General features: G+C 44.1%; 1 protein-coding gene across 7 annotated transcripts in view; it reads right to left on the bottom strand.

Moving 5' to 3' along the window:
- Window positions 1-14,582, bottom strand: part of LOC138763982 (endophilin-B1-like) — a 92,996-nt gene extending 78,414 nt beyond the window's left edge. For 4 of the 7 annotated variants that reach the window (XM_069939100.1, XM_069939103.1, XM_069939102.1 and 1 more), the window contains exon 1: window positions 14,422-14,582. In XM_069939100.1, the coding sequence (XP_069795201.1) occupies window positions 14,422-14,484 (63 nt within the window). In that variant the 5' untranslated portion in view covers window positions 14,485-14,582. The remainder of the gene's footprint in view (window positions 1-14,421) is intronic. The other 3 variants (XM_069939106.1, XM_069939107.1, XM_069939104.1) reach the window with 2 other exon arrangements.
- Between the last annotated feature and the right edge of the window lie 1,667 nt (window positions 14,583-16,249).

Raw genomic sequence — 16,249 nt, 5'->3', positions numbered from 1 at the left:
TCATATCCAGTGATGATATGGATTGAGAGGCTGGTGTTGAGGTATATTCCAATTCCAATTTGACTAATGCAGCAACAGGTCTATACAGATACCATCTTCACAGACTCTGCAAAAATCCTGGAACATCAAGACACCAAAGGTGCAGCCATCAGAATGCCCTTTATTGACTAGTCTCGCATTCATTACCATCATCCCCTCAAAGTTGATAAGCAAACTCAAAAGTCCTGGGTTTCAGTAGCGCACTGTGCAATTGGATCCTGGATTTCTTCACCTCTAAAACCCAATTAGTGAGGATTGGCAAGAACATCTCTTCCAAAATCTCCATCAGCACCAAAACACCAGAGGGTTGCAATACTTAGCCCCTGCTCTATTCATTTTACATCTATAACTACAAGGTTTGGTCTGATAATGACACCATCTACAAATTCGCTGATGATACCACAGTCGTGAGCTGCATAAAGAGGGCAATGAGACAGAATTCCGGAGGGAGATTGAAAACTTGGCTGAATCATGCACCAACAACAACCTCTCACACAATGTCACCAAAACCAAGGAGTTGATTGTAGACTTTAGGAAGAGAACACCAGAGATGTATGACAGATTTGTGCTAATATTCATCTTTAAAGTTAAAATATTATGTATATTATTTTAAAGTTATTTTGTGGGTTGGATTCAGGGTCACAGACACACACAATTCTTTGAGATGGCAGAAGGCAAGCCAGTTGCAGAGACGAAACGTCTGTTAATGCTGCATCTGAAGCAGAAAGATGAAAATCTTCATGATGGTTCTTGAGATAATGAGAAGAATGGAGTGTTTGCTTCATTAAAAACTGAAGAATTTGAGTACTCAGGAAAAACTGCTGGTCAAACCAAGACATTTGTTGATTACCTAAGTTTTTAGGATTGAAACTAAGTCATTAGAGTGCTGAGAGATGGAAGCTGTTCAAATAAGCAAGTTCTTGATTCAAGTACCTGTGCAGATAGGCTGGAGTCCACTGGCTCATGATTCATACTTACAAAGAAGCATTAAGGACTTCAAAGACATTTTGAAAAAACACATTACTGAGCAAGAGACATTTTGAAGGCAGAAGTTGACCATCCTGTGGGGAAGACAAGTAACTATTGGTCAAAGGAGAAGAATAAGTGGGTTTTGAAGGAGGAAGATCACTTCTGACTGTCTCTGTGACCATGGAAGTGGTCACTTTTGATTAATAAAGCAAAAGTAATCTTGCATTTGAAACACAACCATTTTAAAATGGTTACTTAGTTCAGCCTGGGTTTAGGAAATCATCGTGGAAGAAAATAGTCACTCCACGGTCTCTTTGAAAAGAGAACAGATTCATTGTGTGGAACAGATTCTGAAACCTCCATGCAAGAGAGGAAAAAACACACTCATATGAAGAAACATTACTCTGAAACTTACTCTACAAGAAATTCACGAGTTTTAAAGAGGATTGATGATGATGCTTCAAAATACTTCAGATGCTCTTGAGCAACAATTTAAAGAAATCTGATGCCTCACACTTACTGCATAATTGCTTTTGATCAGCAGTAAAGGACCCCAAAACCAAGCAGCAAAGGATATTCACAAAGACAAATGGTTACTTAAAAGTTGCTTTTAATTATTTTTAAACATGAAAATAGAATCACACTTTAACTTATCACTATTGACTTAACTAACCTAACTTAACCCCCTTCTAATTCTAAGCTCACGTGTGTGTAATGTTTGTGCAAGTTCAGAAAAGTTCTTTGATTCACAGTCCAATCTCATCTCATTCTTCCATGTTCACTGGTTGCAGGCAATTCTTATACTGTGCACACAATTTAACAATTATAAAGTTCATCAGGCTTTGGTGCTTGAAAGGAAAATGGTTATCACTCAGGAAGGTTCTTGTCACTTTGCAGAGAGATTTTTGTTGTATGATGGACACCCAGCCACTCCAGTGTCTTGCTGACTAAACTTGCCCCTTCAGGGTTCTCCAGATGATAACCTCTTTCTTTCAGGTCACCACAGAGTGCCTTTTTGTTTCTCCTATTCCAAGTGAAACATTAGACAGCCAGACCTCTCTTCTTGCATGAGCCACAAGGACTTTGACCAGGTCATCTTACAACTGGGCTTTCCATAGGTTTTCCAGCTTGTCCTGTTCCAGTTCCAACTCCTGTCTGCTGGTTGTAACACTGTAGAACTGATCTCTGCATGTCTGTCTGTCTCTCTCTCTCTCTCTCTGAGAGAAAATCTGTTTGACTCTCTCAGCTTGCAAAACCACATGACCCCCCCTAGAACAGCAAGTTCTACTCTAAACAGAATGCAGCTCTAACAAGCTCTTTGTAATCAACAATCCATTAGTGAAGTCTCTTGAGCACTTTCCAAAGCTTTTGCAAAGGCCCTGAGGCCCCGACATGTCTAGCATTAGCGGAGCTCCAGTGTTTCAAATAAGATCATAAGTGTATGTGACCTACACTAACAAACCCTGACCCAATTTATCTGCCAAAAACATGTCTATATTCTGTCACAGTCACCATATCAGAGGACCTTTCCTAGAACCAGTACACAATACTAATGTCATTGTGAAGAAAGCATTTCACTACATCTTCTTCCTCAGGAGTTTGTTCAATGATGACATTAGAAACTGTGGCAAACTTCTACAGAAGTGTAGCGCAAAATGTATCGACTGCCTGAATCACACACTGGTATGAGGATACCAATACCTCTGAGCGGAAAGCCCTGCAAAAGGTAATGGACACAACCTAGTACATCACTAGCAAAATGCTCCCTGTCATCGAGTAGTTTTCAAACTTTTTTTTCCACTCACATCCCATCTTAAGTAATAAGGATCACAGGTGCTCTGTGATTAATAAGGAATTACTTAAGGTGGGATGTGAGTGGAAAGAAAAAGTGAAAATCACTGTTTTAATCGTATCTATTTGACTCGTTATGTGCACGGATTCACAATTCGAAAGGAAATGGGCCAATGACAATTTTTCTCAAGCAAAATATTTGCTTAACAATTAAGTGTAGAGCAGTAATTCTCAACCTCTTCTCTACCACCCCACCCCCCCCCCCCCCACACCACCTTAAGTAATACCTTACTAAATACAAAACACTTATGGCATAGGGCAGGTGTGGCCAACCATTTGACTTTTATTTTTTAATATAGACAAACAGCATAGTAACAGGCCATTTTGGCCCAAGAGTCTATGCCGGTGGTGAAGGTTAATTCGGTGGCTTGTTACCATGCTGTATGTCTAAATTAAAAATTTTAAATAAAAAGGTTGGCCATCCTTGGCTTAGGGATTACTTAAGGAGGTATGTGAGGGGAAAGAAACATTTTTGAACACTACTGATCTACATGGAACATTGCTGTCAGAGAGCAGCAGTAATCATCGAGGATCCACACCATCCAAGATGTGCTTTGTTCTCGCTGCTGACATCAGGAAAGAGGTCCAGGTGCCGTAAGACTCACACCATCAAGTACAGGAACAGTTGCTATCTTTCCACCATCAGACTCCTAAACAACACACTCATTTAAGGACTTTCACTTTGCACATTATTTATTACTGAATTTATATTTTATGTATTTGCTCACTTTGTTTACATTTCTTTCTTGAATACAGTTTACTTGAGTGAGGAGCAGAAATTCTGTCTGGCTCCCCCCCCCCCCCCGGGAAAAAGAATCTCAGGGTTGTATGTGATGTCATGCATTTACTCTGACAATAAATTTGAACGACGTGAAATATGGTCCAACCAACACCTCAGCATTCATTACATCATGGATTTTATATTCTCGTCCTCTTGAAATGAATGCTTACATTGCATTTTCCCATCCTTACTCAAATTGCACATTAACCTTTAAAAAATCCTGCACTACAAGTCCCAAATACCTTTGGCAACTCCACTGTTTGATTTTTTTCCTCCCATTAAAATTGGTTTTGTCTTTATTCTTTCCACCAAAGCACACTTGCATTTTATTCCATCTGCCACTTTGCCCATTCTCCCAACCTGTCCATTCCACTGTAGACTCCCTGCTTCTTCAACACTACCTGTCCATCCATCTAATTTTGTATCATCCACATACTTCGCCACAAAGCCCCCAATTACATCCAGCAAGAAAAGACCCCCTTTATTCCCAGTCTTTACCTTCTACGTTAATCTTCTATCCATACTAGAACCTTGCCTGTTATATCATGGGCCCGTCTTATTTAGCAGCATTATGCATGGCAGTTAGTCAAAGGACTTCCGAATGTCCAAGGAAACAACATTCACCAAATTTCCTTCGTCTATCCTGCTTGTTACTGCCTCAAAGCATTCCAACAGATTTTTGGAGCAAGATCTCCCCTAAAGGAAATCAGGCTGACTTCAGCCTATTTTATCGTGGTTTCAAGTACCCTGAGACTCATCTTTAATAACGGAGTCTGGAATCTTAACAATCACTGAAATCAGGTTATCTGGTCTAAAATTTCCCTTCTTTTGCCTCTCTTCCTTCTTAAAGAGTGGAGTAATATTTGCAATTTTCCAGTCCAGACTTGGCAGACAAGGATAGATGGACTTTAAACATGAACATGTGTATTGGGAAGGGTTGTGGCTGTCACGTGACAGCACTGCCCCCTAACTAGTCAAAGGACACACCAGCTGCCAATCAAGGTTTGGTTCTGCCCCACCCATTAGTGCACATCTTGCTGCTGAATCCATGTAAATTACCTGGACTGCACTCTGCAACCTGTCTATACTTGGCCTTGGGCCACTGGCTGTTGTAATTGGATTAGCTCTCCTGACACCGAGCCATTGGTTCCCTGTAAATGATCTGGGCTTGTCCCTCCAGCACTATAAAGGTGCCATGTACTCTTTGTTCTCTATCTTCGCCAGCTTGGGACCACCCCGCTTCATTCCAGGCCTAGAAATGTGGAAGGGTGCTGAAGAAACTGTTGGTAAGATGTGTACTATTAAAAGGATTGGGAGCATTTAATTAGTGTCCCTTGTAGCCTGCATTGAGTTGAGGATTGGTGGGGCATCCTAGTGATTTTCCTTGATCATTGTATGTATTAGTTCATTGCATGTGTGTGTGTAATTTATTCCCACACTATTTTCCTCACGTCCATTTTTGTCCGCTATTTCTTTCCCACAGCTGCCGTGAACTGTGCGCTCGCTGCATCAGTTACCATTTCCCACACTTGTCTTCTTGAAATAAAATCCTTCACTGCAAAAAAGTGTTCAGAGTCATTGCCTTTGAGTCCTACCAAACCTGCTTCCTCACTCACAACAACATGGTGAGAAATTAGCAAAGCTGTTCATTCAGATATACTGCTCACAAAGGGATAATTCTGAAGCACCCAAGTTATAGGGTTTCACAGGACAAATGAGACATGCTGAAGGATCATACAATTGACTGTGCCAATAGCCGCAGAGATCAAGACAAAGCAGAATCATACACACCATTACTACCAACGTCATCTCGCTGGTCGAGGGCCAAACAGAGGATTCAGACATCCAGGCCTACCTGACTGCCATCACCAGCCTAAACGTTACCGATTTCTGCCCCTTACCAGGAGGCCTTTCTCGACCGTGCAATGCACCTACAGGTTTCCCCAACCCCGTCCTAGCCGCGACCTGGCGACAGCTGGTGTTCGACCAAATCCAATGCCTATCCTACCCTTCCATAAGATCCACTGTCCACCTGTTGTCTGACAAGTTCATGTGGCACTGCCTCCACCGCGATGTCACCCTGTGGGCTAAAACCTGTTTGCAGTGCTGACGAGCCAAAGTGCACAGACACACCAAGGCCCCACTCCAGATTTTCGAGCTGGTGCAGCACCCATTTGAGTACATGTACATCGTCGGCCCACTCCCCGTGAGCCAAGGTATGCAGTATCTGTTCACAACAATCGACCATTCTATCCGTTGGCCTTAAGGCATACCTCTACCAACATGTGACACAGACCTGCGCCTGAGACTTTTTATTCATTTGGGTCACACGTTTCGGAGTCCCGACCCACATTATTTTGGACCAAGAGGCCCAGTTCACTTCCTTGCTCTGGGCTAACCTAACCAATTTCTGTAGCAGCCAGTAGTACCATACCATGGCCTACCATCCTCAGGCAAACAGCCTCGTCCAGCGTTTCCACTGCCACCTGAAGGCAGCCCAAAAGCTCGACTACATGGCTCGAATTAGATGGATGAACTCCCATGGGTGTCTTAGGCATCTGCACAGCCCCGAAGGAAGACCTACCATGCTTGTTTGCTGAGATGGTGCACGGCTTCCCACTTACCATCTCATTTCAAACCCCCCCCCACCCCCCCAGCCCACAGCCCTAGACATCCTCCAGAGGTTGAGGGTGCAAGCGGGTAAACAGATGTCCCTGCCACCTTCCCAACCCTCATATCCCTGAGGTGGGCCTACCAAGTCCAGGTACTGGAAATGGTAAGCATTCAAGGCATTGTCTCCCAAAGTTAATGTCTTTTTGGAAACAGACTTATCAGATCCTTTTATTAGTTTAGTAAGAGGTAATAGAGATGCTGCGGCATCCACCAGGAAACAGCAATAAAAATTCATCATGCCTAAAAATAATCAACTAGCCAAACGTAACAGGTGTAGGAAATTCTCAAATTCCACTCACTTTTGATTCATCAGGCAAAATGCCATGTTGTGTAACTCTATGTCCCAACAATAGAAGATCAGCAGCCCTCAAAACGCTTGACTGGGATTGATCACGATGCCAAATTCCTCAAGCCTCTGGAACCTTGAGATAAGGTGGGACTTGTGCTCCTCTTCATCCACACTTGCAACCAGAATCTCCTCGATGAAATCAACCACCAATAAAAACCCAAGGCCAGTGAGTCCGTGGTCCATGAACCGCTGGAATGTCTGAGCTGCATTCCATAGACTGAATGGTATTCTCAGAAACTCAAACATGCCGAAAGGGGTCATCACTACAGTCTTCGTGACATCTGAAACCTCAAATGGAATATAATAGTAAGCACGTACTCGATCTATTTGCTGTGGAGGTTTGCTGAGAAGTCTTGGAAATTGGGAATATTGTATCAGTCAGGCAATGTCGAATTGTTCAGGACAGGATAATCACTGCAAAGCTGCCAATCCCCAGTTTTTATCCAGAACCACATGCAATGGTGAAGACCAGCAGCTGTCAGATCTGTGAACTATGCCCAACTCTTGCAATTCCCATTGTGCAATTTTAAGAAAACTGGGGGTACAACGAGCCCCCGCCTCGTAGACCCTGAGTCTCTATATGGTGGCTTATTGCATGTCTGTATGGCGATGCGATCACGAGGCGAGGGAAACACTTGAGCAAGGCTTGGAAAGGGCAGGAGCCAGGTTGAAGGCTTGTCAGGTGGCAGATGACATTGCAGGGACAACAAATGCAGCTCACTTGCATTCAAGAACTGCAGTCCACAAAACCGATTTTTCAAATACATCAATGAAAAATGTGACAAGAAATCCACTCCCAAAATGGAAGTTGCCTTATTTGCAACTGTGAAAACCCACCAAAAAGGTTTGTTGAGTCTGAAATCTAACGCGAATTTGAGAATCATTTGTAGCTGAAAGAACATGTGACATATTAGAAAGTCTATGTTCCTCAGGGGTTGGAGGGACTGGCACCACTCCCGAAGCAGGTAAGAAACCGAATGTGACAGATTGTTGTGGAGTAGTACATAGAAATCTATAGCACATTTCAGGCCCTTTGGCCCACAATTATACGCCAAACCAATAACCTTCTCTTAACAACTGCCTATCAGTTGCCTTCACTAATCTATCTCAAATGAGAACAACTGCCACATGCCATTCCTAGATCTATCATTACCTATCATGAACATGCATATTGGATGAAAGTTTTCTAATAAATGTTCTGGGTTTAATTTGCTTTTAGATCTTGCTTTTGTTCCTCTTCCTCACCTCTTTGCAAGTGAAATTTGCAAAATTTTCCAAATATTTTTTTCAGAAATAATTCTGTGGCACAGAGGATTACTAATCTTTCCTGTAAGCTAAAAGTTGAATTTTGTTTTTCTTGTCTCAACTGAACACTGTGCAAGGTGAAGGCTGATTAAAATGGATTCAATAATGATAACCTTCAAATTTTGCATTATTGCTGTGGCTACACAGCTTGAATTAGAAACTGCTGTTTCTACAGGGAATTAAAGAATGGAGATTTTCTTCTAAATACGTTAATTGGAGATAGACCTCTGTGGTAAGTTTACTGCCCATCTGCAACAATCCTTGAAAAGAGATGAATCATCAAACAGGGCAGCACAGGAACAGGCCACTTGGCAAACAATGTCTGTGGTGATCCTGATGCTAATTTAAATTAATCCCATTTGTCAGCACATGGTCCATACATATCACCCATTCCCTCTTGTTCATGCCTCTTAAAACATGGCGATTACATCTCCTCCCACCACTATCCTGGCAGCTTGGTCCAGACACCCACCGCATTGTACAAAAACCTGCCTCACTTCTCTCTTTTTCCCCTTTCATGTTCAATCTAGGCATCATAGTATTTTACATTTCCCATGGGGGCGGGGGGAAGAAGATATCTACCCTCTCTCAGACTACAATAATTTTATAAATTTCAACTAGGTCATCTCTCAGCCTCCAATGCTCCAGAGAAAACTATTCAAATTTATCCAATCTCTCCTCAGAGCCAATGCTCTAATTCCTTCTGCTGATCCACATCCCTTTTGTAATGCAGCAACCAGAATTGCATAAAATTCTCGAAATGTGGCCTAACCACATTTATACTTAATGCCCTAGACTTGTATTGCCACTTTCAGGGAGATAGGGCATGCACCCCAAGATCCCTTTTTACAACATATTTATAAATGATCTCTTTTGGAAAGGAGCATACGAGGGTACCCAGGAGAGAGAATGAAAATGGTGGTGGGCAGGTTACAGGTAATTGGAAAATTTCATATTCATCCCATCAAGTCACAGACTACACAAATGAAACAAGAGATGGTTCATCTGGATTTGGCCTCACCCTGACAGTGGAGGAGGCAGAAGACAATGGTCAGCGTGGGAATGGAATGGAACTTAAAATGGCTTGTGACCTTGAGCCAAGATGGCCATTGCAATCAAAGTTCATGTACTCAGCCAATCTGTCATTTACTTTTCATTGGATCTTTCCGTCACAGAGGAGGATAACAAAGAGTCGGACGTGGTGGGAGGAGGTGATTGTGAAACTTTACCCTTCATGAGAATGGTTGATTAGGTCCCTGGATGGTGGTGACCGATTCAGGTTGCAGGAGAAAATGCCAAAGGACTGGGAGGAATGTCTGGGGAGAGATGAGTAAAAGAGAAAGTCTGGATGAAAGCACAAAGAGGAGACGGGAAGATGCAACTCCATCATACTGTAAGTGGCAGAAATGATAAAGTTTCTGGCTACAACACTTGCTGGGAATTGTATGTGGTAATTAGGAGCTGTAATTTGTTGAAAGATCTTACTGCAAAATTCATCACCAATGAGTATGAAAGCAGCTTCAGTCTATTCTCCCTCTCAGAAAGATTTAACTATCTTGCAGCAGAGCCAGGTGCAAAAGGACTCTTAATTTAGCCTTGCAATCAACATACTTTGAAGTTGCCCACCTTAAATGACTCAAAATTCAATTCTAGATTCACTTCTGCTGGAAGTGAAAAAGCCAGTGTCTTGCCGAAATCAGATTAGCCTTATTCTGAGTGTGCATTTCAATTTTCACACCATTAAATGCAAATCCCAGTTGTTGATTCCCAACCATCTTACCCACATGCTGCAACAATTACAAATTATAATTTTGCAACCACACCCACCAAAATTGGAACAAACAACAGCTAATTTTTCCATGTTGTTAGGTCTGCTTTGTTCATGAATGAGTGAGACAAACACCAGGCTGAGTCGAAATCAGGGTTCTTTGTTCTTTATTACCGGATTGTAACACTTGCGACTAACCATGTTAGTCGGAGAATGCATTCTGCCGTTATCAGCAAAATGGTGATTTTTTATACCCTTGGATATGTGCTTAGAACATCATCATATCATTACTTGTCCAATGACTAAAACTGTTGCTATCCTTTCCCTGCTAGCTTCCTGCCTCTCAATCCATCAATGTCTCTCTTATCTTGTAAGTACAAGGATGCATTCACATCTTGTTACAGCCCTGCACATTCCCATCTCATGATGTTTTACCTTACAATGTATAAATTACATACAAAATAATTTACCCATATTTTAACTTCACTGTGGCCATTGATGGATAACTTCTGCCCATCAGAAAATTGCACCAGCTATTTACCTTGGTGTTACTGACTCTTTTCCAATGTTACTGGCAGACATGAAATCATATTTAACATGCACAATATTTCTTTTCTTACTGACCAGAACTATAAAGCATTGTGTAAAAATGAGAAAAGCTCAAGTCAACCAGGAGATATAAACTCCCGACTGCAATATTGCTGAGCACATTGCTACATTATTGAAGTATCTCAGTACTTACAAGAGATATTCAAAGTCAAGCAATAACAGAATATTACAGCACTGTACAGGCACTTTGGCCTGCGATATTTTACTGACCTCGATATTTCTACCAAAAAACCTGTTATTCTTTTGCCTGTCTATGAGTCTCTTAAATGCCCCTTATGTGATCTCTGCTTGGATAATGCCACTGGGCCTGATCAAAGTAAGACATGGCTTCTACCAGCAGGAGTTTATATTTGAGGAAAATATTGATAGGTGGCTGGCCACATAATTTCCCTCCCTAAACCACATCTTCCTGCGTTGCATTACTGGGATCACCAAAGACCTGACCCATTTCCCATCTCCCCTTGCAATGCCAATATGGCAGCTGCCATTGAGAACTGACCAATCACATTTTAATTCCGCAGGCAAGATGAAAATCATCCTGACATCCTGTTTAAAAATAAGGCTAAACCATCCTTCCCAATTTTGTCACTTCATTTTTAATTTGATTCTCATGGCGCATTAACAAAACATGTCCCATCCATTTGCTCACCAAATGAAGAGCAAAATCATGATCCCTGATAATGAAAGCCCATAACCTTCAATGTTACACAGATAATCAAGGAATTCTTCTGTCATAAAAGTGAATGAAACATTGAAAGTATTTCCCCCTCACAAACGCTGAGATGATAAATGAAATTCTGACTTGATGCGACCACACAGGTGCGCAAGATACACCAACCTCAATAGAAAAAATGACCAGAAATGCCAGAGTTAATAAATTCAAAAGGATTGGTGAAATCTTTATTATGTATTGTTAACACCAAAGTCCCTGTAGTTTTCAAGGCATTCTAACAAGTAACTTAGAAACATTACATTCTAAACACATGATATGTCAGGATAAGAAGGATTTGAGCATTATTGTTCAAGGGACACAACTTTAAAAAATGACATGTAACTTTATTAAGAATGTAATGCTACAACAGAACTGACTGAATCAAATTCTATGAGCACTAAGCAGAGAAAAATACATTGGTATTTCATCCTTTACTAAGCTACCCAATTAGCACTACAAATACTCCCCGTCGTGACCGTAATTGAGACCAAAGGATCAGCCATACCTCAAAATGGACACAAGTTGGAATTTTGCCCGCGTGCATGGAGCATAAAAGTATTACAGCAAATTTTTAAAATCAAATGTTGTGTTTGACAAACTATAACAGGGATACAGGGCATCCAAGAGCCCAATGTGCATACTGACCTTGTTAGCCCGGGGTCGTTAGGCTGGGCGCAGCCATCTTGATTCCTGTATGCATGTGCCAGTCTTCGGTTGGCGGTGCGCAGTGGCTTCGCATATTGGAATTCAGATGGCACATGCGACCCACCGCACATATGCCAACCAAACTCCAATTCGTGAACCCATTGTGCATCCGCCAACCAAAGACTCGCACATGTGCACAGGAATCAAGATGGCCGCACCAAGTCTATGGACAGCAGGATGCTAACCAACATTATGGCTCTTACTTGCCATTCCTGTTATAGTTTGTTAAATACAACAAACACCGTAAATTTTGTACTTTTTCTTAGGTATATTTATAAAAATTCAGTCGTATGCGCGAATGGGTGCAAGTCACATAGGTCACAAGTCAGGGAGTACCTGTAATTGCTTTGGAGCAAAGGCAATTGTGGTGCAAAAGCAATAGAGTATATATTATAGACCTAGCAAAATGGAAGAGAAAGTGTCTGCAAATTCAATCTACTGGATAAGTCAGTGGGAGAATTGTAAGCAATTCAAGCCAAAACTCTTCATCAGGATAGAGGAAAATTAGGAACAGCATTGTCAAGAGAACATGGTGGGAGGCCTGAAGCAGGGAACCACACAGAATTGGCAAACCAGGTCAAGGTAAGAAACAAAAGGCAGAAACAGAAGGAGTAAAAATAAGCAAGTCTGCATGCATAGCGATTGTAGTTAATATACAAAAATACTGGAGAAACTCAGCAGATCTAACAGCACCCATAGAAGGCCAATGTTTTGGGCCAAGGTATGAGAAAAAAAGTAGGCAAGCACCTGAATAAAAAGGTGGGGTCAAGAGGGAAGAAGGGGGACGGAAAAAGCACAGGTCCACAGTTGAGAGGACATCATAGGACGACATGAATAAGAGGGCAAGAGTGAAAAGCTGTGAATTGATCAGGGGACTGGTGGGGGTCTATGAATGCAGAGTTGGATGAAAAAATTCAAGAGGGATAGGAAAAGAGAGTGAGAAACAGGGTGTGGAGCTGGAGGAAAGGAGACATGGGGCTAGACAAAGAGAGAGCAGTCAGAAGATTGACAGGTGACAAAGGAGAGATAAAAAGGTCTAGTGGGTAAGTGTGTGAAACAAGGTGGTATGGGTAGATAGAAGAACAAAAGCAACCTGTATGAGAGTCTGACAAGTGGAGGTGAGAATGGTAGTAAAAGAGAGAATAGGTTGAAAGTGAATCCCTGGGCCAAGGGCAGTGTCCAACCATTTCACAAAACGCACCAGGCTCTGACTATTACCTGGCACAGATCAGGGTTCGACTTTATGACAAGTCACTAGAAAATCTTTCATGTCCTTTTTAGGGGAGCCTAAAGAAGAACTTTTGATGGATTATCACTGTTGCAACAAAAAAAAACATCACTGTCAATCATGGCTGTACAGCATAGACTACAGGGTGTCAAACGACTCAAATCCAGATACAACACTTCACAAATTCACCTATTCCAGCTACGTTTGGTTCAACCAGCGAAAGAATAGGTGGTAAAGCCACAAATCGAGAGATACTCAGCAGGTCAAACAGACATTGAGTACATAACCAACGTTTTGGGGTTGCGCCTTCATCAAGGAAAGATTAGGTTGAGAATGTCAGAAATGTACAAATTAAATTGTAGTGGCACAGGGCAGGAGGAAGCCAACGCATTTTGGGCAACCAGATGGTTCCCTTTCCTTTCTCTTGCCTCCTTCCCCCCTTGCCCTCTGCCTCTCCCCGCCCCTTCCCCCTTGCCCTCCGCCTCTCCCCGCCCCTTCCCCTCCGCCCCTTCCCCCTTGCCCTCCGCCTCTCCCCGCCCCTTCCCCCTTGCCCTCCGCCTCACCCCGCCCCTTCCCCGCCCCTCCCCCCTTGCCCTCCGCCTCTCCCCGCCCCTTCCCCCTTGCCCTCCTCCTCTCCCCCCTTCCCCCCTTGCCCTCCTCCTCTCCCCGCTTCCCCCTTGCCCTCCGCCTCTCCCCGCCCCTTCCCCTCCGCCTCTCCCCGCCCCTTCCCCTCCGCCTCTCCCCGCCCCTTCCCCTCCGCCTCTCCCCGCCCCTTCCCCCTTGCCCTCCGCCTCTCCCCACCCCTTCCCCCTTGCCCTCCGCCTCACCCCGCCCCTTCCCCGCCCCTCCCCCCTTGCCCTCCGCCTCTCCCCGCCCCTTCCCCCTTGCCCTCCTCCTCTCCCCGCCCCTTCCCCCCTTGCCCTCCTCCTCTCCCCGCTTCCCCCTTGCCCTCCGCCTCTCCCCGCCCCTTCCCCTCCGCCTCTCCCCGCCCCTTCCCCTCCGCCTCTCCCCGCCCCTTCCCCCTTGCCCTCCGCCTCTCCCCGCCCCTTCCCCCTTGCCCTCCTCCTCACCCGCCCCTACCCCCTCATCTTCCGGCCTCCTCCCCCTTTCCCTCGGCTTCCCCTTGCCACTCCCCCTTGCCACTCCCCCTTCTCCCCCTCCCCCCCCTCCCCTTCCCCCCCCTCCCCCTCCCCTTCCCCCCCCTCCCCCTCCCCTTCCCCCTCCCCTTCCCCCCCCTCCCCCTTCCCTCTCCTCCCCCTTCCCCCCCTCCCCCTCCCCTTCCCTCCCCTTCCCCCCTTCCCCGGCTCCTCCCCCTGCCAGTTACCCTGCGGCTTCCGGCCTCACCCTGTCAGCGCCACCAGGCCGCGCACCCACCCAAACCCCCCCGCCGCCCCCGGGTGCGGCCCGGCTGCCTGCGACTCGCCCGCTTTACCTGAACCGCGCGGCTGAGGAAGGTGCCGGCGTCCGCCGCCAACTTCTTCACGTTAAAGTCCATGGCAACGCGACGGACCCCGAGCAGACGACGCCGCCGCCAACACTCCGCCCGCCCTCTCAGTCCCGCCTCCTCAAAGGAAGGGCCAATCAGCACGCGAATCCTCACATCAATCCAACCCTGCTTCAGCGTCCAATCAAATCGCAGCCTCACCGAATAAATCCATTGGCTCGTGCCACTGAAGCAACCAATCAGCAAGCGAGTAAATTCACAGGCGCACCCAATGAGAAGCTCCAGACAGAAAGCAGAGGCAGGCGAAGGAGCGGGAGACCGTTCGGCCCTTCAACTTTAAACTACCCCAACAAATCAATAAACTCCTTGTGAAACATAGTATCACTTTATCCTAGCTCCAGGATTCCTCTGATATCAAGAAATACATTGTACCTGGGTTGGCGAGATACCATAGTAGAAAAATGTGGAAAATGCCTCTCTTGGCAGAATTAATTAATGACCGAATTTTTTTTAATCTTATCAACTTTAATTACTTAAAATCTACTTCTAAAAGTTCCTAGAAGATGGCTATGAAGAAACCTAAAATACAAACATCAAAAAAAAACTACAACTGAATTAACACTATGAGAAGAACCAAGGCCTACCTTGAAGACAGCCTCTGATCTTGGTTCCTCTTCATCCCAGGACAACAAAGGCCTCCCGTGTAACAATTCAGACACCAGTGCTGCCCTCCCGGGCAGCGGTCATGGACAACGTTGGAGCACGTAGAAAACACTTTGACCTGGCTCATGTGCGTGCAATTCGCGCATGCGCATTGGTGAAGTTGCCGTCAGGGAAGAGGAGAACCCAACTGCAACAGTGGCTGGTCGGACATATGAGGGCTAACCAGAAAGCCCATTCGGAATTCCAGCCACTGACAACATCTACTGAAGAAGAAGAGGAAAGTTACATGCAACAATCACAAGGAGAAGAGATTGAAGATGATGCTGCGGACCAAGAAGTTCAAGGTAAAAGGGGAGCATACTATGAGTTGGTTCCAGAAGCATATAGACATAAATGTAGGAGTTTGGTGAAAACATGGAATCAATCGTATATGCATTTTGCTCTGAAAAAAATCTGTATGTTTTGACCGTTGGTACGCTTCAAAAGGAATAAATAATGATTTTGACAGGCTGAGAGAATTCATGCTAATTGAGGAAATTAAAAGGTGCGTTCCAAATGAGATTAAATTATACCTGGATGAGAGAGATGTAAGGATGTGATGACAAATGGCTAGATTAGCAGTTGAATTTGCTCTAATTCTCAAAAAAAAAATTCAGAATAGTAAGGATTTTCAGAGAGTTAATGTGGAACAAATTAGTAAATCTGTTCAGAAGTTTAATGTGAAACAGATGAGTAAACCTGTTCAGAAGGTTAATGTGGAACAGATGAGTAAACCTGTTCAGAAGGTTAATGTGGAACAGATGAGTAAACCTGTTCAGAAGGTTAATGTGGAGCAGACTAGTAAACCTGAAATTAAGTCTGGAGAGAATGAAGGTTAGGTGGGAAAGGACAGAACTTCAGGGTTTGTATGTCATTTTTGTAAGAAACCTGGTCATGTTATTGCGAATTGTCTAGTATTGAAAAAGAGACGAGAAAAGGACGTTTTACCAGAAGCGTGTATTCAGACAGTTGAATTTATGCAGAGCAGATGTTTCAAACCTAGTAAGGGAGTCATGGATGTTTTCAAATCTTTTGTGTCAGAGGGCTTGGTTTCAGTAAAGGAGGGAGAATCAGAGGTTCCAGTTAAAATCCTTAGAGATACTGGGGCTGCTCA

Source organism: Narcine bancroftii, chromosome 5, assembly GCF_036971445.1.
Source record: "Narcine bancroftii isolate sNarBan1 chromosome 5, sNarBan1.hap1, whole genome shotgun sequence".
In the NCBI taxonomy this organism is placed as follows: Eukaryota; Metazoa; Chordata; class Chondrichthyes; order Torpediniformes; family Narcinidae; genus Narcine; species Narcine bancroftii.
This window is presented reverse-complemented; position numbering and strand designations above follow the sequence as displayed.